Here is a 27,658-nt window from a genome sequence, read left to right on the forward strand (position 1 = left end):
AAACTTAGGTGTGTTTTCTCCTCTTTTAAAATTGCATTGTGAAACCTAGGCCTTTCCCCCACTATTGAGGACTCTCAAACTTAGGTGTGTTCTTCTCCTTTTTTTAAAATTGCATTGTGAAAGTAATGCCGTTCTGTACCTTTGCCTCCTCGCAAAAGCACTCATCTAGCGAATCTTTCTAGCACTATCTAATCGCCAGTCATTTTTGTCCAATTGTCTCGTCTTTCATCTGCTTGCACCCTGCCCTGTGTCCTTCCCTATTGTTCTCAACCTACCCCTTGCCACTCCATTCCTCCTCTCCCTACCTACCTACCGTATGGGGCTCTCTGTTTCTCCTATCTTTTCTAACTGCTTCTCTATCGACTATCCTGCTCTCCTCACTAACTCTGGTAGGAAGAAGTTTAAAAAGGACATCCTGGTCTCCAACCCAGGCCTCCCCATCGCTGACGCCTATAACAGTGCCTGCTCCAGGCAAACCTTCACCGACATCCTCTTTGTCGTTTCCTCGCCAGACCTATGGACTCTACATATGGTCTCTGTGCTCTCTCCCTTCTCTTCCTCTCCCATTAACGGTGGCACCCGGTGAGAAGTCCTCCTGGCTTCCTTCCAATCCTCTAAGGTCATCCTTAATGTTTATTTGAATGGTACGGTCTTGGTCGAAGGCCCTCAAGCCAGCCTTCTCCTCTTTGATAGACGCTTCCCGCACCTCATCAAGGTCCTTCCTTCTCCTGCGGTCCCCCCTCTACCCTCCACAGCTTCCTCGCCTCCCCCTGCTGTCTCCTCATTGGCTACCTTGCCCTCACCTATTTCCTCTTCTGCCCCCCCCCGGGCCACTTCTACACCTCCGCAGGCCATGCATCCGATTTTTACCCCTCCCTGGAAGTCTTTCAAGGACCGCAACCTTCTCCATATTGCTACTCTAAACTCACACTCTGCTGTCAAATATTCCTCTGACATCTGCCGCCTCCTAGAGGAACTTCACCTCTATGTCCTCAGTCTCACCAAGACATGGTTCATGGCCAGCTCTGTCACGAGCTTCAACACTCTCCTCCCTGATGGCTACAAGATCCTCCCGCACCCAGGTCCAACCGTTCTGCAGGGGGTGTAGCCCTGATCTTCCCAGAGTGGATTCCTGCCTCTGTCATTTCTACACAGGCCGACTCCTCTTTCGAATGCCTCGTCTGCAGGCTCTCACCTGGCCATTCCCTTACTGTGGCTACCATCTATTGGCCACCTGGTCAGATCCCACCCTTCCTCTCCAAGTGGGCGGACCTCTCCTCTTCCCTCCTGGTCTCAACAACTCAACTTCTCCTTCTTGGAGACGTCAACATCCACCTGGATGCCTCCTGTCCCTCCACTGGACTCTTTCGCAAACTCTGCGACACTCTCTATTCGCCCCTCTGCCCCGACTCACTCTGCAGGGCACACTCTGGACGTTCTGATCCCTTCAGACCTTCCCCCTTCGTCCCCTCTGACCACTCCTCTCTCCTGGAGTGGCCACTTTCTCCTTTCCTCCCATCTCACCCTCTCTACCCGTCTGGCCAAGCCACCCCAGCAATGCCACCTACATTCTCGGCTATCCGTCCCATGAAGTGTGTGTCAGTTAAGGCTTTCACCACCACTTTCTCCCCCCGCCCCCGGTTGACTTACACCCTGACACAGCCCTTTCCACGCTCCACTCTGCTATATCTGATGCTCTCGATGTTCTTGCCCCCGCCATGAGGATCCGCTTGAAGCACAAAGCCAAGTGCAACTCTTGGGATGACGCTGACCTCGTCACCCTTAAATGCAAGTGCAAGGTGGTTGAGAGGAAATGTGTGCTTCTTGTACATCCTCTGACAAACTGGCCTGCCGCCTACTCCATAGACAATACCGGCTCTCTGTTCACACCAAGAAGAGAGCCCACATCCATGCCTGCATCTCCGCGGCAACTAACAACTCCGCCGAACTCTTTAAAATCTGCAAGGAGCTGGCCAATCCTGCTGCAGTCTCTACCTCTCCTGTCCCCTGCATGGCCCTGGCTTCTCACTTCATCTCTAAAACTCAGGACATCTCTCTCCTCCCTGCTTCTCTGCCTTTCTCCTGTTCTCCTCAGACGAGGCTTCTAGACAAGTCCAATCTATGAAAGTCTCGTCAAAACAGGTTCACCCCTTTTCCTCCAAAACCATCAAGGATCACATTGACACCCTGGCTCCTGCTCTGGCTGATTTCTGCAACGATTCCTTCGACACTGGAGTCTTCCCCTCCCCCTGAAGCACTCTTTGTGCATCCTCTTCTTAAGAAATCCCCTTTCCGACTCTTCCTGCCCCGCTAACTATCGTCCAATCTCCATCACTCCTTTTTGGGCAAACTCCTGGAAACGCTGGCCATCTCCCAGCTTCATCTATACTCTGAATCTGTTTGCTTTCTCTGTGACCATCAGTCTGGCTTCAGAGCTGCCAGAATCAAGGAAACTGCTCTTGTGCAAATCCGTGAAGATTTGCTCTCCAACCTCGACTCCAACACCCCCTGGATCCTCATCTTACTTGATCTCTCTTCTGCCTTTGACACGGCCAACCAGGCCATCCTGCTCAACCGTCTCTGATAACCTGGGTATCACCGATCAGGCCCTGCCTTGGCTGACCTACTTCCTCTCTGATCGACCCTCCCACGTCCAACTTGGGTCCTTCCTCTCCTCCATCTCTCGCTCTACCTGTGGTGTTCCCTAGGGGGTCTAACCTCTCTCCATGGCTGTTCAACCAATACCTGGCACTTCTACCACATAGCCGCTCCCTGCCCAAACTTTCAGTGCTATGCGGATGACAGCTCATTTTCAGGCTCCCTTCAGCCACCTCTTCTCTTTCTCTCATCTCCGACGGTCTGTCCGCCATCCAGGAGTGGTGTGCCGCCAATGATCTCTGCCTTAATGCCAGTAAGACCGAGAGTCTCCTCATCTGCACACCTTCTCCCTCCTTTCCTGCCACTCTCTGGCCGGCCTCTCTTGGCCCTCTTCCTGCTCCCACCTTTGAGGCTAAAAACCTTGCTGTCATTTTCGACTCCACACTTTCCTTCTCTCCTCACATCTTTGACGTCTCTAAGATGTCACACTACCAGCTGCACCTCCTCAGAGGTATTATTCCTTAGCTCTCCTTCCCCCAGAAGCTCACTGTCTCCAGAGCTCTGGTTCTCTCAAGGCTGGACTACTGCAACAGCCTCTTTCTAAATCTGCCTGCCTCTACTCTCCGCCCTCTGTAACTCATCCAAAACAGGACTGCGAGACTTGACCTTGGCCTCAAGCCCAGGGATCGTATCTCTCCAGGACTGAAATCTCTGCCCTGGCTCCCAGTGGCGATGAGGATCAAGTTCAAAACCCTCTGCTTTGTCCACAAGGCCTTCTGGGGCCTGGGACCTCAATACCTTCAACTCTTTTCCTAAATATCTTCCTGCTCGAGCTCTTCGCTCATCCACCTCCAACTCCCTCAGGGTTAGTCGCTTCTCCAAACAGCGAGTTCATCGTAGATCTCTTTCTTCTGCTAGGGCCTCCCTCTGGAACACCCTCCCTGCCTCTCTGAAACTTGAGGAGAACCATCTCCAATTCCGGAAGCACCTTTGCTTCTGCTTTCTCTCCTCCTCTCCCCTGCTGATCTTCTGGCTGAATCTGAAATTGCACTGGTTTACCTGGCTACCTTCTGATCTCGGGCCCACGCCCACCAGTTGCACACCTGCACTGCCCCCTGGCAATCCTTGCACTTGGGGACTGTTTCTGTATCCCTACAGCCCCTATGAGCACCTGATGTCTGCACTTACCCTTGCACTTGCCACTAGCTGGCTGCACTTATGTATTGTCCTATTTATTTTACTGTCATCCTATGTACTGCACTGCCCTCTCCCCTGCACTTGCCAGATTTCAATGTCACCTGGCCTAGTAGGATCGTTGTCTCGGTCTTCCTTCCGTTTCCCCTCCCTTGCCTCGTTGCACCTTGAAACACTTGTGTATAGGCGCTTTATAAATGCCATGTGATATGCTAAAGTGCATGGTTTTGCTTGGACATTCAAGATTTCATTGAATTTGGTTGTTTACACAGTTATTTGATGGAATCGCTGGACATTCACAGGCAGTGTGGAAAACATCTTCAGCTGTGAGAGGGCTAGGGGCAAGCTTGGAGAGGCTAGAGTCCTTGGCAGCCAGGCTGGTGTTGTACTTACTGTAAATGTTCTTCCGTGCTCATTGCTTGCTTGCACTATCACAGTTTAAGTTATGTAGACAACAACCGTGAATGTGGGGCATTTACTAGTGCTACGGATTTATTACTATCTTAATTTCATTGCTTTGTACAATGTAGAAGTGCATTCTTTTCCATGAGGACTTTAAATAAAAAAATACATCCAGCTCGGCCACAACACTTCCGCCCCACCTCCCCCACCCCCAGGTACCCATGACCTTGTAGTCATGGAACAAGGTACACGAAATTGTTCACTACATTTGTTTGGAACAATGTTATGGGTTGGTTGATTTCCTTTTCCATTGTACGATAAGCCAAGTACTTGGGTGGAGGGGGGTGGGTGTGTGGGGGCGGGGGGAGGTGGTCATCTCTGGAACACTGGGTCATTATGAAAGTTTCAAGATTATCTTCTGTCTTTGTCATAGTGCCTGCTATCTTGGGAGAAAAGCTCATGCATAAAAAGACGTGTCTTCACGTGTCCCCGTTCTAACTCTGGCAAGGCCGATTCAGACGTGCATCCAAATATATGGAGTACCTTAAAATCACGCAATAACAACAAGTATCATTACAAAGGTTAGAAGTGGGAGAAATCTAGTATTAAATGCTACTTACAGACTTGATATACAAATAATGGATATTACTGTCCGAATGTGGGTTTGGGTTCCCATTTTACCAAGGCCAAGTCCTGGTGATGGCTCCTTGAACTGCAAATGCTGGTCATAAGCATTTCCTTCCTATGAGTAGTTGTTGCTGCGGTAAATTGGCCAACCTTTTCCCTTGAAGGGCTAGACTGGATGTTTTCACAGGTTTGGAAAGGTTCTGGCGTAGATAGGAAAGTGTGGTGGAGCGGCATAATCAGGGTTGGACGGGATAGTGTAAAGGAACTCTAGTCCTTTACCAAGAGTTACCAGCGAGTGGAGAGAGAGAGAGGCTATCAAAGTTGTGGTAGGTTGCCAACCAACAGCTGTTGTGTGCTTGACCTTTCAGCAGCAACCACATCTGGCATAATGCTCTTAGGCTGTCTGTGCATTAGAAACTGATCATGTATCCTTACCCTAAGCTCCGACTAAAATTCTGTGCAGTTAAAATCTACGTGGCGCTCATACTATCCTCACTTTCAAATCCTGAAGCTGTTCAAATCCTTTTATATGGTTCAGGTTTATAAACATTTTATTTGTTAAGGTGATATATTAAGTGAGCACTGAAAAATGAAATGAACACCAGGTCCAGTGCTTATTATATAAGCAGAGATTCACCCATACACGACCCTTTTATCACAGACATATATGTCAACTATAAAGATTTGCAGTTCTTCTTATGCGTCCAAAATGCTCTTCTAATGCACGCAAAGCAGGCTGGCGTTTTCACTGGCGTTATTTCTCTCCTCCTTTCGTATAAGCGGTATTTCAAAGGAGTGCAAAAGGGGATTACAACATTGCCCATTGTGGAATAATAACCTACATTCAGAAAATAATTTATGTGGCTATATTAGGTTTAGATAACGTGCTTTTGCACATTGGGTGAAGTGTAACAATTATTCAGGCTAAAATATAACGTGATGATCAGAAATGAACATTGTACAACTTAAAATCATTGCTTTTTTATGTTGAATAGGTGCTTTTGCAAAAATAATGACAGCCCACTAGCCACGGTGTTGGTTTTCCTCTGGTCATACAGCGGTCATGCACCTAACAATGTGACTCGACCCACACAGAAATAGACAGTGAGGCAGTGCCAGACAGAAAGCAGAGAGAGAAGCAGCAGGAAGAGAGAGTGCTAGATTGGCGCATGATACACTGAGTGCAGCTATTTTTTCTTTATTTATTCAGTGATTGTATGACGAACAATAGTATATGCAACAGCAAAGAACGAATGGGATGCCTGCGCAAAGAGAGCCACACACATGTACACCTAACGATATTACTTGTATCGAGCAGCAACCAAGTCACGTGTCAATCATTGGAGGGTTTCATTTGGATTAAATCCATCTGCTTCTCACAACCTGTGAAACATTGGATTGCAGTTGGCAAGTTCATGGATGCACTGAAAACCAAAATAATGTAGGAACAGTCATCTAGACCAACGCTTTAAAACTGTCAAATATAGTCTGGTGTGTTGAAAATGTTAATTAAAAAAGCATTACCCTGGATGCGGCTGAGACGGTCATGCTCCGCGGGCGCTGTCCCTCATCACTCTGCAAAGGCTGTGCATTCTGGCAACCACCTCCTCCGCCAGGGTCGACCTCGCGCTTTTCCTTACGCCTCTGTAGTGTGTTCACCAAAGGCTGATCATATGGACCTGGTTTTGCCCAGTCCTAAATGGAAACAATACATTAGCCAGATGCAGTACTAATACCAAATGGCTTCTGAAATTGCCATGATCTACCTACTTGCACATCAGAGGGTGCAGAGCACGCTATATCTGGGTGACGATTAGTGTGAGAACATTTTTTATATTGATCTAATCAATGTTATTATATTATTTTAAAAACCCTTTGATTAATAAGTGTGTCTGAATCAATGTACATGCCAAATCACGAAAACAAATAATACTGTTCAAATAACATATCTAAAATTGTGAGCGGGAAGAGACTGTATTGCGTGGATTCACTACTAGAAGCAAGTACCAACAGACGTCATGGTACTTTTCTAACCTAGCTCAGCTAGCAGCTGAAATTAGGTTAGTGTGCACCAATGGGCTATGGCATCCAGATGAGGATGAGTGCGTCTTTACATTTTGTTCACAGTGACAACATTCTAAGTGAAAGCTTATATTGGAACAGTGCAGATTTACAATGTAGTGATGAATGATCATTTTCAACTATTCAGCAGGAAATTTGTGAAGCCAACAATCATCATATCAACCTTCTCCAAATAACGCAAAAGTGTATTGAAATCACACAAGATGCAGGTTTTGATACCTTTTAATGGACTAACTGAAAATACAATGTAAAGATGAAACGAAGAACTTCAAGTTTCACAATGGTTTCATCAGTTGCATATAGTGTGGCAAAGGCGAAATATGGCATCCATTTTTGAACGATGCAGTGTCTGCTATTAAGAGTGTGCCCCATCCTCGGTAATGGGTGTCACCCATTTGAGGTTAGACACCCAAGAGTCTGTGGTCAGTGGCCTGTGCCCCTCACCCTCCAGGGGTCCTCAGCAGTAATTGCAGCGCTAACAGGATATATTCTACCCAGCACTGATAACTATAGACAGCAATTAGACAGGCCATCATTAATAATTACCTCTGAATGATAGCTGGCTAGCTGAAGGCAAAGTCTTATAACACAAACATCAAGGTAATCCTCTACAAATTGTGGAAAGAATCTGATCATCAAAAATGTGTTTACAGTATGCACAGAGAATCATCATCAGGAATAAGCGGCTTTGGAGAGTTAACAGCAGTGTTTAGGTTTTGTCTCAGAGGTTTAGTGCAGCCAAAACAAATGCTTTGTACGAGTGTGTGTGGTTACACCTATTCCAGTGCTTTGCTCCTATTCCAATCCTCTCCCCATGCCGTGCATGCAGTAGTGGCCCACATGACAACAGGACTTGACATTTGTTCTTCTATCCTTTTATTGTGGAAGGACTAATGCCCGCAGAAAGTTGTACAGCGGCAGCCTTAGCACCGACCAATCAAACATGCAGGCCTTTGTAAGGCTACTTGTTCATGCCTCTAGGATGCATTACACTATCCATCTGGCCACGGATGATTTTGAAGTGCGATTTACTGTATTTGGGCCCCATTAGTGACAAAAAGCCCCTCTGCAGACCGGAGACAACTTGACCTGCAAGTAAAACTTGAGAACCCTGCGAACACCCAGACAACGCAGGGCCCTCTCTGCATCAGCCTGAGGGTTCAGAAAAATGCCTTGGTTGATGTGAAAACCCGAAATTAAATTTGGTAGGAACGAAGAATGAGTCTAAAGAATCACCTTATCCTAATGGAAAACCATACATGGTTCCCCGTTGGCCAATGCCTGTAATTCACCGATTTCCCCTAACAGCGATTGCCACGGGGAATCCGGTTTTCCAGGAGACTAAATTAACTCTCACTGAAGCCATGCGTTCGAAAGGTTTGCGGGCCAGCACATTTAAAAACACATTCAAATCCCAAGATCGCTGTGGTGGCCTGACCGGTGGGTACAACATCGGAAAACCCTCCAAATGTCTGTTGATTAATGGATTTGCAAAGTAACAATCCCAACTTCTGTTATTGAGGTGGACAGCAAGAGCCGCCAGATAGATTCTTCAAGTCTTCAACAAAAGACAAAACTAGATTAAAATGTTCGAGTGGACTCTCTAGGGACCAGTGAAAAACCCCTAGCCATTTCCAATGATATTGGGATCCAGGAGAATCGTTCCTTGACACTTTTACAACTGTTGGGTTACTTTCTAAAAAGCCCAGATGTTCAAGCACTAACTCCTCAGGCACAAAGCTCAGTGATGGTATGAAACACTATGCCCCTCAGCTGAGGAAGATGATAAGCTATGATGGGGAGCAACCAACCAGAGGATCTTAGTTTCATGAGTTCTTAGAACCAGAACTTCATCGGCCAATGGGGATATTAGGATCAAATAACAGCCAGTCGATTTCCTGAACTTCCAGACTACCCCGTGAACAATTGGAATGGGAGGAAAGGCACAATGAGAGCTGGTTCCAACATAGATGTGTGTGTGCCCTTTTGAATCTACTCCTCTCATCCATGAAATGTAACCCCATAATTGTTCTCTGGGTCTACCTGGTATTCTGTATGCTGAACAGTCAGGGAAAGAACCCGAAATCCCTCTTGGAATGAGGATTTCCTGAATAGTCCTCAAGGAAATGAGGTTGAAAATCTCCTTTCACAGGACTTCACTCCCGCTTAGCTGAAGGAGGATGGATGGACGGACGGACGGACGGACGGACGGACGGACGGACGATGGATGGGGCGGAGAAGAACTGGATGATAAATACCTCTGAAATTAAAAGATCCCAAGGGTCTCTGAATAACTCCTTCCAAGTCAGGACATGAAGAGATGGCCTCCAACAGGTGTGCAGTGTTCCCAAATCATAATTGCTTTGATTTAATCAGTGGAGAAGGGCTGTCCCATAGAATCTCTTACTTGGGTTCTCCATTGCTTCTTTCTGTGGTGGCTCACGGATCCATCTGGGATCTGTCCTGAGAGCTCCCAAGAACAGCCAAGGATCCAAACCAATCTCATCTACAGGAGCTTTGCAAAAACTTGACAGGCTGTTTGGTAAAGGACACCAGCGATTTAGAGGCCTGGATTTTCTTGTTCAATTTTTCACTCAAAGGGTAACATTGTTCCAACCCATCAAAGGGCAGGTTGAAGGCATTCGTGTACATCCTGGTTGATATTGTTAGTTCGGACCCAGGCATGCTCCTAGCATCTGCCCGAAGGCACCTGCCTATATAGGTTGGTTCAATGTGATGAATGCTGAATTCCATTTCAGCTGTTACAAGTTTTGCTTCTGCCAAAACTGTATTAAGACCCAATCTCTCTTCATGGTGTAGGTAGGCTTCAAATTCTGTAATCTCCTCCCACAATTTTTGATTAATCACCACCTGTATATCATCCACAGTAGCCTGGCGAGTGCGGAGAGATGTGCTTTAGCAACTGTTTACTCAGTCCTTAATTTCGTTTTTCCTCCTTATTAAGAGCTGTAGATGAAGATGCCATAGCAGGTTTACTCCACATTGTATCGCCTTAAAACACCAAAGATTAGGCCAAGGGGGGTTAAAAGGTGAAGCCAGGCAGAGCTTCTCGGAAGGCACTAGCCCTTAAGGCAAGCCAATCTTTTTGTTGGGACAGACTGAACTGAATAAAGCTTTATTCAAGTCAATTGGGCTTACCAAGTTTATCTGTAAACCTTTATCACAAAACATGTTTTCCTTGTACCAAGGGAGAAAACAGTTTCTTCCCTGGTTTCTTCAACCAACTCAAAGCTGTAGTGCTAGGTCTGGTGCACTATCCTTCCAGACATGACTGTTGGACTTAGAAAATGTCTCTTCCTTTGGCAATGGGTCTTCGACCCTGGTTTCAGCCTCTAACACTTCTCTTTCGCATGGATCCCAGATCCCTCTGGGCTGGGATGTCTTCAACTTGTTCTGGGCCTCAGTCCTTTGATTATGTTTTTTTTTGCTCTTGAATGGGCCCCAGCAGACCTGTGTGCTTTACTTTTGTGTGCCTCGCCAAACCTCATATGGGTCCCAGACCCTGGTGTGTTGCTTTCGCGCGTTCTCTACCCCTATTCCACTCAATGTCCAACTGAACAGACTCAGTGTATCCTCCTGCCAGGTACTGTTCCACATATGATGCTTCATAACGTTTGTTACAGCTTTAAGTTGCGTTATCCCCTTCAGTCTCTCTGGATATTGGCTCCTGCCAAGCATATCCTGCATTCTCTCTGCTTTTGATATTCTCAGGGTCCAAGACCATCATGTTGGCTTTGTGCTTCTATTTTCTTCAGGTGTCTATCCCGTTTGTTTTGACTTTGCCTCTGTGGTTTGCTGGGTCCCAGACCTCTTTGTAGTGGCCTTCCGGGACACTTGGGTTACTCTCCTGCCAAATGTCTGCTGGTGTGGCATATGTCTGTGTCCTTATATTTCTCTTAGGGCCCTCGAACCGTGTATTATTATCATCTTTATTTGGGACTCCGACCCTCCTTGGGATTCCCCCCCGGGTACGATCCCCCAGCTCCTCTCATGCACCACACATAGCTTGCTTTCGGGTTGCTGTATCGTGGCGTCCTGCTCGAATAGTGGGTAGTGCATGAGGAGGATGTGGTAGAAAGGCAACCACTGGAGGCTGTGAAAGCGCCGGAAGTAAGCTTGGTTGCATTGGGTGTGAAGAACAGGCACATCTAACTGAAGGACTGAGCCTCTTTTATAAGGCCTTTGAAGTAATTCTTCATAGTGGAGGAAGTCGGCAGCTCTGGGAACAGCTCCCTGCTGTTAAGCGTTCTCTGCGCAGGCTGATCTTGAGTAAGAAGGTCCCAGTCCCAACTTGTCCCGAACATCCAAGTAAAATAATGTGAACCTGAAGGTCTAAGAAGCGATAGCTATAGGAGAGAATTCCACTCTGGAATGGCCTGGTACACTGCTGACCCTGGGGCGAAACGCAGTGTTAGGTTAACAGCTCTCAGGAGCACTCTTCATAATATTAGCCCCCTTCTTTTTCTTTTTTGTATTGAAGCCGAGACAAGCCATCTGGTGACAGGCTTCAAGAAGCCCTCGGCCCGGAAGTCTGTATTAACTCCACAAGGGGGAGCCAGAGAGGCATTGGTACTGTGGTGGGCAACAAAACAAGGTTCATGAGGAACTCTACCAGACCCAGTAACCCTTGAGAAGGAGTCATCAGGCCATAGAGCTGTGGAGGTGCCTTTGCTACAAAGCATTGCAGAAGACACAGTGATACTACAGATGGTCGTGCCTGAGACAATGAAGACAACGCCTGCAGTTCTGAAGAGGAAATGATCCTGTCACATGAATTTACAGTATGTGAATCCTGACTTTCATGACAGCCCGAAACCCGAGACTGATGGGGCCAATGAGGGATAAAAGAATTGAAAGAAAAATTAAAATATAGGTACGTCACAGTAATAAATGCACCCGCATGCCGAAGAGAGTTGGCTTAACGGACTGCTTGACATAACCGGTGGACGGGGCTTGAAGGGCGGGGCTCTGTGCATGCAGACCGAATCTGAGATTCAAATGCGGGCGTGGGGGTTTGTACTAAAAAGTATATGTTCCCTTCACCATGTAAGGACATCCCATCCGTATCCACAAAGGGGACGGGACGTAGGAATATTTACCTTAATCACTCATGGTTTGGTGCATGTATTGAGGTTTGGTATATTTATAATTTCCAAATATTAGAATATATCTAAAATTGATGCAAGTCATTTTTGTAGGCTGATGAGAAAAACTTTGCTGTCTGAAATAACACACTTGATATCCACTGTTCATGTTATTTTCAAATGTTCTATTATTTAAGTTTAAAGCTGTAAAAAGTGCCCAAGAACAGGAAATGGCCCCTGTCTGTCTCAAGCTGTCCCTGCATGACTGCACATGCATTTATGTATCTATGCAGAAGTTGCATACATCTCATTTGGGCATTGAGGCTGCACATGGCAGCAGCTGCATATGTGGGTTATAGCAAATGGTGCCTTTGAAAAACCTTTGATGGTTTGAGTTGGGTGTTTGAGGCTGCACTTGACATATGACATAATGATGAATCCTGATAGGTTGTCACTTCTCCCCAAGTGGGAATCCCCTTTCAATGAGGCCTGGGTGGTGAGGCCACTACCCAATAGCCCCCCTGGGGGTGGTATTCAGTGGGAGGATTTCATGGGAGGACATTTCGGGAGAGCTCTGTATGACACTGCTCATCCAACACCCTACCACCTCCATTCCCCATAGACCCTAATACTTTACCTAGTGCCCCCATATACCTTTGTAAGTCTGTGATTCTAAGAAGTACTGAGAGGAGGAAGACTATAGAATACCCAAAGGAAGTGTACCAGACAAGTCCTGGGACGAGGAGGAGGTGAAGAGCCATGAAGAACACCTGGTGTAATTGTAATGACCATTCTAGCTTTCAGCGGACAAGTGGTTGTGAGATAGAAAAACTGACAAGCGACTTGCGGAGGTTGTTCTGAAGCCACAGGAGCTGCATTCAGGAGAGACACAGCTGCACCAGCAGACCAGAGCAAAGGACCGGCCAGCCTGGGAGATATGAATAGGACGCAGAGAAGAAGAAAGTCATCCGGCCTTCGAGGGAGTTAAGAAACCAGGGGTGTGGGGCTGGTCCGGAGCTGAACTGGAGGTTGGAAGCCGGTGTTGGGAAAGAGGCATGGGCCAGACCAGGCAAGTAGAGAAGCCCCCGCGCTACCTGACTAACAACAGCAAGCACCTAAAGAGGACCAGTGGTATGTACAGGAGCAGCGGAATGAAAATGGCTTCACGCTAAAGTTGGTGGGGGATTGAGAAGAGCGTTCTGGGACCCAAATCAACAAGGGAAGAATCAGAGGCATCTTCCTTGTCGCAGTACTTGGCGAGAGAGTAAGCCAAGTGGGCCGAAGAGTGAGAGAAACCGAGGTCTGGGATCCTTAACACAAGTCATCTTCCTCCTAATTGGTGGATACTCCCATCCCTTGCACACCTTTTATACTGACCCAGGGGTCAGTCAATAGTTTATATTCTTAATGTAAGTCAGTATTTTTCAGTAATCAGGTTTAGGCAATATCTCTAGTGCAACATTTAATATATGTATCAATTCTGTGAGCAATTTCTTAAATAGGTAATTTATTCATAACAAATTGTCAAATTAACATTATGTATACAATAATAGAGCTAGACACATTTCGGGAGGTATTCTCCCATCTTTAGGAGCAAAACATTTCATAAAGTCCACAAATTGGTTCAATCTTGCTTGTATTCTCAGCATTATTGGTGCGTCCCTATAGTTAAAAAATGTCTGATAACATTGCTAATAATCTATCATTCTTCATTGAAATGTATAATTGCAGTCTGTGATAGTACCTACATGCCTGTTAGATGGCACCACCCACTATGTGTGGCGTAATGATAATTCGTTCCACCTAGAAATAACGGAAGTGAGACAGATCCATCAGGTGATGCGCATGGAAGTGGACAGGAACGCAGGATAATACCCACAAGCGACACAACATCAGACACCACCCATGGAGCCGCTCTGAATCTTCTATCGATCATATCTCCTTACAGAGGTACCAACCGTGCCCAATAACGCGCATCCTTTTAGGGGCAGAAAAACAAGGAGAGGACTTGAAGCTAAGAGGCAAAAAGAAGACAGCAAACTTGTTGTCAATGTCTCGAATTGCATAATCTCTAATCAAGAAAGGGACCTATTAAACCTAGGACTTTCTTTTGTCCGCACAAACAATACAACATTGTTTGATGCACACATTAACATAGCAAAACTAACACAAACAATTAGATTGAAGGTCTTTTTTGACTCTATACCCCCGGTTGAAGAAAGGTCAAAAATGTTTGATTACTTGGAAATTAAGTCCAAGAGCACCTTTAACCCGATCGTAAAGAACTCTGCACTTGATCTCTTTGGAAATTCCATGATGAGTGATCTAAAGTTTATAAAATATTTTGACATAAAAGAACACAACTTGAGAAAGCACCAACACAAACTACTAAGACAGCTAGCCCAAGATCAACCGATAATTATAAAACCAGCTGATAAAGGCGGGGCAATTGTTATTATGGACAATGATTGCTGGGTCTCTTACTACTTAGTGATGAAGATACCTATATGATTCTAGATTATGATCCTACGAACACCATCAAACCTATCAATTTATTATCAAATGCATTAAACGAAGAATGGATAACAGAAAGAACAAGAGAATACTTAACTAACAAATTCCGAATAAGGCCAGTTGTTTTACGGGCTACCCAAAATTCATTAGAATCTTTTGACACCACCACTAAGACCCACAGTGGCAGCCACTAACAGCATCTTTGATCCTCTGGCTAAATACGTCGATAAACGTCTACAACCCATAGAACAGAAGATATCCACGTACAAGAGTCACTACCCATTACTTAATGACTCTGGAACAACTCACAGAATTTAGCTCGAATTGGACTTTGTTCACTTTAGATGTACAGAGCCTCTACACATCTATACCCCACAGTGGAGGATTAGATGCTCTGGAATGGGCTCTACTATGTGAGTTTTTACTTCCAATCAGACAAGGTCTTTACATTGGAACTGGCCAAAATCATATTATTCAACAACTACTTTCAACTTTAAAAAAGAATACGATTTACAAGGCACATCCATGGAGTACTCCATGGCCTCCGCTTATGCCAATCTCTTCATGAATGATTTTGAGACCCAACATATACTGTAAATGATACATTGATGAAATGTTCGGGATTTGGAAAGGTCCAAAAGAGGAACTGGATGAATCTCTCATATACATGAATATACACCAAAGAATCAAATTCACTCTGGATATGGACAACCCAAGTGTAAATGATCTTGATGTTCTTGTCATCCCTAACAAGAACAGACTTACAACATCTACCGTAAACAAACTGATGTAAATAACACATTACAGTATGCCCGTTATCAACCATCACATCTGAAGTATAATTTACCATCAAGTCAATACATGAGGATGAGGAGGATCATTGTCGATGACACTACCTATCAAGATACAACAGCAAATGTTAGACAGATTCAAAACGAGAGGATACCCTGATGCAGTGTTAGAAAAAGTAAAAATAAGAAACAACACACAGACCAGGAAAACTCTTCTTAAACTCAAAGCCAAACAGAATTATTCACTGTTCATACATCTGATGAGATTCTCGCAACAGAGTGGTTAAATCAATCGACTGATCAAAAAGAACTGGAGTATAACAAGATTAGATCCTCAACTCACTAAATTATTCCCCAAGCCACCGATGATAGCCTACACAAGAGGCTGACATTTCAGAGACAGCCTGGTGAAAGCTGAAAGGATTGACACAAAAAAGATCTTCCTGTCCAAACCAAAATGGGGCACATTCCTATGTCTTCACTGCAGTCACTGCAACAATATACAAAAGGGAGATTACATCAGACTTCCCCGAACTAGACAGAAATTAGATTTAAGGAACTTTGTCACCTGTGATTCAAAATTCCTTATCTATGGATTAATCTGCCCTTTTGGTAAATTCTATCTAGGATAAACAACCAGGAAAATCAAGGAAAGACTCTTTGCAGAAAACAGACATATCATAGCCCAACTGAAATGTGTAGTTCTAGAGACAGTTAAGACCCCACCTAGAGGTGGCAATACCAGCATACTGCTGGCAAAAAAAGAAATGCATTGGATCCATAAACTGGATTTAACAACTCCCACTGGAATGAATGAAGAATGTTCCCTGACACCATTTCTCTAGATTGATTACACTTTGGTCATACTTATGAATATCGGAACACTGACGTAAATATTCTTGGAATAGGTTGATGACCAGCACTAGTATCCACATGCCCTTGAAATATTAATGTGATCTTATCCTTGGGACTTTTGTTGATCAATATTTAAATCTATGATTGTCATCAATCACTGTTATAATGAGTAGAATTACTTGACTTATCAGAGAAGAATTGCATGTGTATACATACAGAGCAGGCATCATAAACAAGCTAGACAATTGTTACCAGAAATATTAGAACCAACAATGTAAGATTGTTACTTGCAAAAACATAAGGATTCTGTGTAATGACAATCTAAAAAGAATGCAGAATTGTCCATTTATGGCTGAACATGGTAATTATGTTATATATGGCAAAGACTTGTAAGGACATCTGAACGATTGAATATTATAAATGTGACATGAATATGTTTATGAAGGTAAAATATGCCGTAATCTTATAAATATGTTAAGAGGGACTAGGACCCTCATAAGTGATCATATTGCATTAAGTGAGCATTGATGTACAAAAGTGCACATATTAATTTGAAACAATAATATGGAGATGATGCATGTAAATTGTAGAATATACGACCACATTTGACACTTAGTTGATAAAAGAATTCAGGTTCATATAGTAAGGAAGACAGCAATATATGGTGTCATTGCATCTTATTGGACGCACTGCACATCATCAATAGCCAACGCGGTGGACACCCGCATGAAGGGTAAACATAAACAAAGTCAATGACATATGACATCAGTGCGCCGTCGTGGACAAACTGAACGTCATATTTAAACTGCCTTTTTGCCACAGACGGCGCAACCAGCTTTTTCTCACATGGGCGTGGTGGATACAGCATCTTCACAGATGCGGTAAGTGTTTTTTTGACCACAAAACGATTCTTAGTAGTTAGATCCTCATGATACTAGACACTAACAGATCACTTTTACTATACGAGGAGCGAACGTCCATCAAAGCGATTACCCTCGCTAAAGACAGCCTTACATAACGACAGTAGAAGAGATATTGACTGTCACTGGTGACTGCAATCTCGCTAGACAAGACTCCATATATACTTGTATAATCGCCTTAGGATGGTACTCAAACTATTCCCATACATTTCCCTTGTCTAGCATCTGAAGGGACAGAACGAACTCTAAACACAATCAATGAAATTAAGCCATTACCTTGCGCAATCAAGGTAAGCATCGGACAGGATTCTCCTAAATATCGAATTGAAATGTGAACTACCGTTCGGGTAAATAATGTGGATGCTCGTGTCCCCTTTTTTAGGACATCCACAGAAAAATAACTATCATTAACCCACACAGTGGATGGCGCTATCTAACTGGCAGGTAGGCACTATTACAGACTACAATTATAAATTGCTAAGAAGATTAATAGGTTAATAGCAATGTTATGTGACATTTAACTATAGGGACGCAACAATCCTGAGAATACAAGCAAGAAATTAATTGATGGATCGGGTGACTAGCCATAGAAGGTGATTCCTTTCATTAGAATGTTGCAAGAGAGTGAGTTGCAGTCCAATTAAGAGAGAATCTGATAAGATCAACACTGATTCCAGTTTTCTAATTTTGTAGATTTTGTTGAAAGGTTGAAGCTAGAAGTTAGAAGATTGAACCCAATTGTGGACTTTATGAAATGTTTTGCTCCTGAAGGCGGGAGAATTCCTCCTGAAATGCGTCAAGCTCTTATTGTATACAGAAATGTAAATATGACAATTTGTCCATTTGTCATGAATAAATTACCTATTTAAGAAATTGCATACAGAATTGATACATATATTAAGTGTTACACTAGAGATTTTGCCTAAACCAGAGTACTGAAAAATGAATACAGACTTACATTAAGGATATAAACTATTGACTGACCTCTGGGTCAGTATAAAAGGTGTGCAAGAGATGGGAGTGTCCACCAATTAAGTACACCATTTTCTTGTGTTTTCATATGAACGACTTGTAGTGGCAAAATCGTATTTCGTATCTTTCTCCCCTACACCCAGTAAACTTACTAAGAATCTGTATAAATCCTAACCATTCATTTTTTGCGAAAGGTGTGCGTGCCATTTTTCTCTTGTATACGCCCCTAGCCTGAGGTCAGGGCAAAGAAGCCTGAGGAAGGGAGTCATTTCCCCCAGTCAATGTGACATATCAGGGCAGGAGAAGAGAGGCATTCTCTTGGCTAACTCCAAAGGATACGATCAAGAAAAAGGACAAGTCGTCATCTTCGTGGCAGTACCTGGTAGGGAAGTGAACCAGGTCTGCCTAATCAAAGCAGTAGAGAAATACGAGCCTGGGACCTGCACCCACAAGAGAAGAAAGGCAGGAGAGTGAAGAAGGTCTACCCAAGCCTGGAGACGTGGAAGCCTGGGGCCCTCAAACTGAAAGACTAAAAGTGCAAAACTGTGATGCCAAGAAAAAGAGGTCAAGGAACCATTCCCTGTGGTTGTTTTATCGAACTCTGAAGACCAGGAGAAGGGAGAAATGTTCCTGGTAAACAAGCCCATGGGGAGTCATTCCGCCTGGTTGTGTCGAACTGTAAAATCAAGAAACCAGGAGAAGGGAACCAAAGTTGTAAAGGTTTCTTGATACAGAGCGTTAAAAGACAGTGTGTCTGCTGACGAAAAGTGTTTGAACTTTGCCTTTTGTGTTGGAGGACAGTTTTGACCCAGGGAAGGGAGCCATTTCCCTAAGAAGTTAACACCTGGAAACAAACTTCTATCCCCAGTCCAGAAGGAGGTAGTCATTCTCATGGACCAAGTTGGTCTACTTTATTTATAGTTTAGTTTAAGTGTAAGGGACAGAAGTATGGTTATTGACACTGTGGATTTATGCTGACATTCTGACCAAACCTTTAGTTTTTCAGCTGAGGCAGGGAACCCCCTCTTAGAGTTAAGAAAAGAATGTTAGTTTTTCTCCTTATTTTCATGACTAATAAAAGTCTATAGTAATCATCATGCCACCTGTGTGTCAGTCTCCTCCTTTTGCACCCTTACATAGTCAAAAACGATTGGGTTTGCCAATGCTCGTTTAATGAGTTTACGGAACCCCTTACATGGTCGCAAACATTGCATTTTCAGATTTTAATGTTGTAGTCAACACATGAGCCAGAAAAATGTTATGTAACAAATCTTAATGGGACAGCGCTCACACACCATTACAATAATAAGCGGGAGCCATTTCAATGGCAGCTACAGCCAAAGTCTCCTTCATTATTATTATTAATTATTATACCCGGCCGAATGCCAGCTTTGACTTCTCCATGCACATACAAAGGTATGTGTCCCTTTACACTGAAAAAAAGCCAGGGTTGATGAGCGCTGTCCCATTAAAGATTTATTCCAAAACATTTTTTTGGATCCTCTTGTCATTTTGACAGTGTGGTGTTCCACTCCCCAGATGACAACATTCGTAACAAGTCCCCACAGGGATGGCGTGATACCCTTAGGCCAGTACTTATGACTTTTGGCATATTGAAATGATAGTTACTAATGTATCTATACATCTATTGTTCGGTCAGAATTACAGTAGGGTTTTGTAAACTTTTTTGTCATAGGTGAAAAATCCAACATCAATGCACCGAGTTCACTCCAGGAGCAATATTAACATATCGTAACAAGAGAGATAGGATTGGGCATGGATTGTCTGTTCAGTTATGATTATAATTTTCATCAATGTACCTACACAACACATTTTTTGTTTTCCAGCCTCTTGACAAAGTTCTGTTAGTGCCGTAGAGGAATGAAACATGTTAGGCTTCATAACCAAGTGCTGATGCAGTAAGAATCTGTACCATTTTAAAGTTGTGTGAGGGTGTAGAAGTAAGGCTCTGGCACAATGGTGGCATGTTATATAAAAAAGGATTGGAAAAATGCCTCGCTGTCCCCAAAACTAAGAGGGGTTTCTCTGCCTCTAAGAAATCTAAGGAAATTGTCAGAATGCCCCAAACTATAAAGTCTGCCACTGTTGTGTCTCAAAAAGCCTACCTCTGTCCCCAACACTGATAATTTAAACCAACTGTGCAAGGATGATCTCTTCCCAAAGTAAAGTGTTATTTATAGATCCAGCCAACAGGAAGATTCCCAGTCGCTTGGGTAATCAAAAGTGATACAAATAAAGAAATGTTCAAAACTATAGGACCTCTGGTTAGGGTCACAATCCTTTACCCTGGATTCCTTTCTTGTAGTGTTTCTCTCCTTCTGGGGCCTCTCAGGCCTGTATTTTCTAATACAAGAGTCAGTTCACAAGAATATACTCCTTGTATTTGTACTGTTTATCCCACAAACTTGGCACACTTTTTACCAAGCGTAGGATTTGTTTCACTATATATGCGTTACTCATTTTGGGTGCAGGTCCCAGACTCTCAGTATTCAGGATGGCTTGGTTTACTGCCATGCCAAGCAATTGTCCTCTCAGATTGTCCCTCTTCTTGGTGCAAGTCCCAGATTCACAATATGTGTAACTGCTTGGTTCACTCTTCTGCCAAGCAGTTATCCTTTATGAACTTCTCATTTGGGTGCGGGTCCCAGGCTTGCAATATTCAAACCGGCTTGGTATAAGCACCTGCCAAACCTTCGTCCTTTCATGGACTGTCCCTCTTTGGGTGCAAGCCCCAGATTCATAATATTCTGATTCGTTTTGTTTCTGTTTCTCATGTGGGTGCAAGTCCCAGACCATCTTGTTCCAGCTTTCGCCTTCACCCCCTTGCTCGCCCGGACCTCCAGCACCTCCCGTGTAGCATGCATACCCGTTTGCTTTTTCCTGGCAAGTACCTGCATTTCCTGAACAGCTGCTGCGTCTCTCTATAGGCTCCAATAGCGTTTGGGGCTGTGTCGCGGTCTGCAGTGACTCTGCAGACGACTGCTTCTCCCTCAGCAGTGCATCCTCTCTCATGGACGCTTCGTTGGTGCTCTTGATGCCTAGAGGTTCTTCTTGGTAGCAGCCCCAGCAGTCGTTGCTTCCTGCACTGCCTTCAGGTTCTACTGCTCTGCTCGCTGCTTCTCTCCTGCTGGTTCTAGTCTGCTTGCCTGCTGCACAGCTCACCGACTTCCTCCTTGGAGGACAGGTCCCTCCTCACATCTCAGCTGTAGTATATTTAAACTCCTGCTTTGGAAAATGGAATTTCTTTGGGCCAATCACATTAGTTGAGAAGCTAGAGCGTTCCCCAAACTGATGCTTGGCCTCCCGGTCGTCGTCATATTTTCAGTACATAAAATAAAGTCAGATGTAGCATACTTTACATTCTCTAGTGCTTCAGTCTCGTGAAGTAATTACGTTTCCCAATACTTGAAGTAGAGTCATATGCAGTGTACTTTGAATACCCTGATTTTTTAAAGCTGTCAAGTAGATTAGGTTGGCTAACTTGACAACAGCAGATTCGCCTTCCCCCTGAGGCCTTGCCTATTGATTTGGTGACTGGGATGGAGGGGCTTCACTGGCGGGGAGGCGCAGGACAATATGAGAACTGAGGTTGATTGGGTTTGACTACGAAAGGTATCTAAAGACTGTAGTTGCTGGCTGCTGTTTATGCGGTTTTTGGTCACCCGCGCGTCCTTCACGTGTGTACCAAGTGGGGTAGGGGGGGGAGTTCCTTGATTTGTTGATTGCACTGTTTAACTGAAATGACAATAAAGATAGTATAAAAAAAATAAAAAATAAAAAACTTAACAGCAGAAATTGGCCCTATCAAAAGGAGGATTTAGCATTGGGGAAGGGTTTAGGTGTACTAACATGAGGGAATATCGCCTTTTCTGAACATGGTCGTCCATAACCCCATAAGGGGGTTCCTCCCCTATCTGATCCTCCCACAGTGCACCACCCCCAGGGGAACAATTGTACTGTGGACGCACCACCGGGGCTCCATGGGAAAGTTTTGGACGGCGTCCTTAGTTTTGTCACAGTTGCAACAGAAATAAGTACAACTGACTTGGGAGTGACAAAGAAAACACGAAAGGGCCTCTCATCAAGAAATATAACAAATGTGGACATTATGTTTTTAGGCTGGGCTCTGCTCATTGTGTATTGGCAGTTTTTAAGGTTTGGGCATTAAGGACCAACTTTTTCCATGAAACTGTGTTTATTCAATGTAAAATGTTCAATACCTGTCGATTTTTTGTGCTCGAGTATTAAAATACATGTTTACTTTCCATTCAATTTTTTCGAATGACTGAAGATTTGTTTACTAGGTCATTGCACTAGATTGTTTCTAACGAATGAATACACATTTATATGCGCATTTCACAATAGGTAGGATTAGTGCATATGTAGGATTGTCTACAAAACTGTCTACAAAACGCACAGGGGTGATCTTGTGCATTTGTATTGTGCTCACTCCCAGTAAAATACTTGTGACTCCCAGTCATATAGGAAGTCTCTTGGCTCCCCTCTTGTTGACATTATTCAGCCTCAAAGGTAACCAAGAGAGTCAAGTCTTAAAGGTCCCTGTCGGTTCTAGGTACGTTCTTACTATCCAGCCCACAACCAGTGCTCTCAGGGAGGCCCTGCCTTGCCTACATTCCCCCTCTTCCAAAAGGGTAGAAAGGTCCAAGTACTCATTGAGATGAAACGATGAGATGACCTTCGTTGACCAGACTGAAAGGAAAGAGATGTCCACTCTTTCCACTGATCTTATTTCTACTGTGCACTGCAGTGAAGAGCCGGGTGGAAGTGACATCACCAAGCAGCAAACAGGCCATTTGGTCCATTTCCCCACTTGGCTAAGTAGAAAATGGATGATATTCTGCAATTCCTTTCATCAAAGCGTTTAGGTTTAATAGCAGTGTGACAGCATTTGTATGGACAGGAGGCATTTATCGTGTGAAAACAAACCAAGGCTCAGTGTATTCAAACTTCTAGATAACATTGGTATGGCCGTATAACATGATTTGGAACTCAAAGCTGTCTGCACTCTAGGTCCTAAATAATTGCCCCGTCCCATTTCTTTTTTGACGAGAAGCAGTTGCAAATCAGAGCACGGTTTGATGTTTTACAGAACCATGGGTTCCGAAACTGAAATATTGTGAAAGGCCACATTTCCTGCTGAATGTTTTGGGAAAAACAACACTAACGTGTTTGCAATTTGATTTCGTGTTATAGTAACCAAGGCACAGCTAGTGTCTATTACTGGTCTGCAGATGTCCTATTGGAAATTGAAAGCCTGCTCCTCAGTGAGACAATAGGAACCAAAATTCAGGGGTTTAGAAGTCTGGAAGGCCTGCTCAGATTTGTGTGTGTTCACTTCAATATGTTTAGCCCGTTGCAGAGCCTCTTCCAGGCATCCAGGCCCAGTCTAGCCCACTTCCCCCGACAATTATTCAGACCGGACTATAAAGCTCAATTTAAATGGCTTTAAGAATCCAGCTCTAGGGCAACATTGATTTATAGGTTTCATGCATTTGAACAATGGATTAAAACATAATTTGACATACAAGATACACTGCAAATGAAAGGATTTACAAGCTGCGATTGCTGGTTTGCAGAATGAGAAGATGGTGCAACAAAAGAAAAACAAACCTTCCAGCTAGGGATCTTGGATGAAGGCAACATGCCAGGCCCAATGGTGTGATAATGATGACAGTCTGCAAGGTGCACAGAGCTAGACCGGGTCCAGGGACGGGAGGCAGGCGGGTAATGAGGGAAAAGACCTGCACCAACTGAAGCTAGGTAGGGTTCACTTGATAAACTACAGTGATAAAAACCATTGGACAACTGGAGACAAACAAAACAAACAGAAAAGAAAATCAATTCAATGGCGGGTGAGAACAAATGATGGCTCGAATGTATTCGGGATAAATCACAAGATCATGTTTTCACAACAATAAAAAAAAAAATTACAAAAAGCCAGATGCAAACAGAAAGATTGATTTTGAAATGGATAACCTTCCACAGATATTAAGAAACGCAGCGGTCTTTGGTTATGCAGTTTTTCATTTTATGGCTACGTAGTGTTAATGGTCTATTATACTGCGCTAATATCCATGCATGACTTGCTCAGGGACACAAAAAGGTCTTTCCATTCTGGAACATGAATGAGCTGTGTAGAAGCAAACTTTTAAATGTCCGCTACGTACTACTTGCCACTGCAATCTAACTCCCAAGGCAGCAGTGCAGACTCCTTTACTAGGTGTTGTATAGCTAGGCATTGCAATATCAGAGTTCCAAAGCGTCAGAGTTTAGGTGGGTCCTCTTGCATTACCCAATACTGATCGTTCATGAAGTATGGATTACGTCCATAAAGCTAATGCGCTTGTGGGGCATGTCACTGCACAATGGGGCATTCCATTGAATACACTATAAATTAATATTGCCCGACTTATGCCCAACCTACATTTACCCATAGGCTTTTTCTGCCACAACTGGTAGTACGACGGGCCCGGAACTACTATTAAACGTTTGTTATAGTATATGGGCTCGTTGAAACAAGAAAGTAATCAATGTGTCTCTGATTAACCTCATAGAAGGAATAGGGATCAGATAGAGAGGAGGTATTGTCATTTAACTGGGACTGCTCTTTGAATATTTGCGAAAATGATCGTCTCTACAACTAAATGAGAAAGGTTCTAGATCTTTCGTTTCTCTTGATGGACAGTACCACCTACGTTAGGCCCCACTAAGTACTGCTGCTGTGACCTAGGCTGTACTGCTGTAGAGAGGACAGGCTGCAAGTCCGTTAAGCAGTGGCCAAAATGTATATGCAGCACCAACCGGCACTTGGGTTCTGATTTGCAAATAGCTCGTCTTCCGTCTAGTGATGAGTAACCAATAATAAACCAGATCCCAGGTACTTATGAAATCCCTTGAAACTACATACCTGTGATATTTAGCGAACTAGACTGCGCTTTATGACAACTAAGCATGCTCCTAACAACATCGGCCTTGTAGAATGAATTATGACATCAAAGTGCATTCATTCAGTGAATAGTGATTTGAAACCTTGGAGATCGAAGACCAGCAAGATGAACAGTCTCGAGTTTGCACCCTATTACGTGATATCCACCATCTTTAAATGACAGAGTGATCTCTAAAAGTGCTGAATGAGATGTCCTCTTCCCAACACTAGCTTAATAGCACCAGAACCCAACCAACCCCCCTTCCGCCACTAAGGGGAACACTGCAAAAGTGCACAAGACCTCAGACCAGGATGCTACACTAAACAAATAAGGGAGCAACAAAAATACAAAGCATGTGAACTCTGAAAACAGATGAAAGATGAGCAGCTGAAAGGAAAGGGTATGGCATGACTTCTGCTAGAGGCCGTCTAGAAATCCCTTATTCGACTGCTAGTGGTTTAGTGTTATAGGACTTGATATCCATGGGATGCTAGAAATGCGTCTTTTATTCCAATCCATTTTATACCAACGTGTTACTCTTAGGCATTTTAAGCTCTCAAACTGTGTTGAACCTTAGTGATATTATTGACACTCACTTTTGTGTGTTACTGCACAGCAGCCACCCTTGCAACCAAAAAAAGATCCCAGAGGTGAAGTCATTGCACATACACGGAGGTAGTCCGATTTGCGTGTTTATGGTTTTGTTTGACGGGTTAGGTGGGGGCGTGGGAGGGGGGCAGAGAACAAACAGACTCCAGTTTTAAAAGTGTATGCTGAAAGTGTACAAAATGCGCCAAAACGTCCACTATTGTGTTCCAGAGGATCCAAGCCTCGTGTCAGTGCACACGGCCTGCATGTCATTATGTTGGTTAAGAAAGGGCATTGTCTTGGGGAGGGAGGCGTCACCTTATCTGTGGAGGCCCAGGCCCCCATGGTGGAGCCCGAGCTCACCGAGGTTGGGGAGCTGCACTCGCTCACTGACTGGCAGGTCTCAGAGGCTTCGGAAGAGGCAGAGCTGGACGAATTCTTCAGCACAGAGCACAGCAGCACAGCAGCACAGCCAGAAGATGAACGGGTGGGGAGACAGGTCACATGCCGCCACAAAGAGGAACACAGACAGGTACAAGCACATTAAAGGGAAGAAGGAGAGAGCGAGAAAAAGTCAGGGATTAAAAACGCATCAGACACTTAAAAACATCTAGAGCATGCAACCGTTTAAGATCAGTAAGCAGACAGAGATTAAGGTTAACTGTGGACCATCGTTTGAGCATTATCACAGGGTTAACAATCCAGGATTACACAAAAATGTAACACTAACTGGTCTCTGACCTTTTTCCCCTACCACTGCCTCCCACACCCATTTTTCTTACACCGTTGTCTCCGACTTAAATGCATAGATTGCATAAAACAGTGCAATCGCAGGATATGTACCTGTTTAGGTGGACATGATAGGTTTAAGCATATCCAATCATACCACACGCCAAATTACACTGATCCGCTCGAACACATCTGAAGCCCATCACATAACCTATCAGACTCTGACGATACCTTGCTGGCAGCACCATATCTGCCACTCAAACACAGCCCTAAACGTATTGGAAGTCCCGCCAATTCGCCGCAAATTATCTGGTTGAACTAGAGAAGTTGAGTCTTCGTGTATCCATCCATGTGCAAAAACAACCCAACCCATTTCCCACCATTTCCTTACTCTCCTGCACGGGAATATGTCCTCACTTACAGCCCTCCTGCCCCAACTCCTCCACTCCCTCTCAACCCCACCCTCACATCCTAATGCATCATATCAAGGTCTGGAAAAGCTGTATGTGGGCAAAGTATGCTCAGATAAGCCTCAGCACCCCCCAAAAAACGTTGATGCTTATGGCATTACATTATTAAGCTGAGAGAGCAGACACCCGCCTGCCTAATTGGCAAAGTTAATTTAACCTAAGAAACGTGCACGGCTAAGACTTTTCAGAATACGTTTTATTAAACTGTGCAACACATCTGTCCTTGTTGAACACATTTACTGTTTCAAGCTTTATTTGTATTGGTGCTGCTTTTGTTTCTCTGACCATGATCACGAAGAGCGAGTGAATAACTGGTCTCCCATCATACTGCCTGCCCTATGATATGGCATTTACGCCAAGTACCTGTGCCAGACAACACGGCAGTGCAACCTAATCTGATCCATTCCAGCATTACCTTACTGGTTTCCTACAGGCAGACTGGTCTAAAGGCAACAACACATTAATCAAATGGGTGGTTTTGCTTTCCAGCTGAAACACGTTGCTTCTGTGTCACAAATCTTAAAGAACACATCTGAATTAGGTACTTGCCTTAGTGAGAGTCACTGGCAAAAGCATGCACACGTACATACATGTGCACAAGGGATTGAACCTGAGAAATGAAAAAGGAGTCATTTCTTCTTGTGTGCCGAATTTTCAGGCTTATAACAACCGAATGGGAAGTGTTGAGCTTGCACAGGTTAAACCAGGGTCTTAAAACTGGACTGCACATGCTCACACTTGTCTTGTACAATGGAGACAGACTGTTGATCTCTTGCATGAGTGTGCATAAATCATCAAACGGCGAGGAATGCAAACTACTTGCATTCATTTGTCACAGATCAT

At 44.2% G+C, this 27,658-nt stretch overlaps 1 protein-coding gene across 13 annotated transcripts in view; it reads right to left on the minus strand.

Moving 5' to 3' along the window:
• MTSS1 (MTSS I-BAR domain containing 1) overlaps positions 1-27,658 on the minus strand; it is a 1,344,348-nt gene that overhangs the window by 118,490 nt on the left and 1,198,200 nt on the right. For 5 of the 13 annotated variants that reach the window (XM_069621598.1, XM_069621599.1, XM_069621597.1 and 2 more), the window contains 3 exons: positions 25,935-26,054; positions 23,713-23,907; positions 6,346-6,516 (listed from right to left, as the gene is read on the minus strand). In XM_069621598.1, coding sequence (XP_069477699.1) covers positions 6,346-6,516; positions 23,713-23,907; positions 25,935-26,054 — 486 coding nt within the window. The remainder of the gene's footprint in view (positions 1-6,345; positions 6,517-23,712; positions 23,908-25,934; positions 26,055-27,658) is intronic. The other 8 variants (XM_069621600.1, XM_069621605.1, XM_069621604.1 and 5 more) reach the window with 4 other exon arrangements.

The sequence above is a fragment of the Ambystoma mexicanum genome, chromosome 5q, assembly GCF_040938575.1.
Source record: "Ambystoma mexicanum isolate Mex_15411 chromosome 5q, UKY_AmexF1_1, whole genome shotgun sequence".
In the NCBI taxonomy this organism is placed as follows: domain Eukaryota; kingdom Metazoa; phylum Chordata; class Amphibia; order Caudata; family Ambystomatidae; genus Ambystoma; species Ambystoma mexicanum.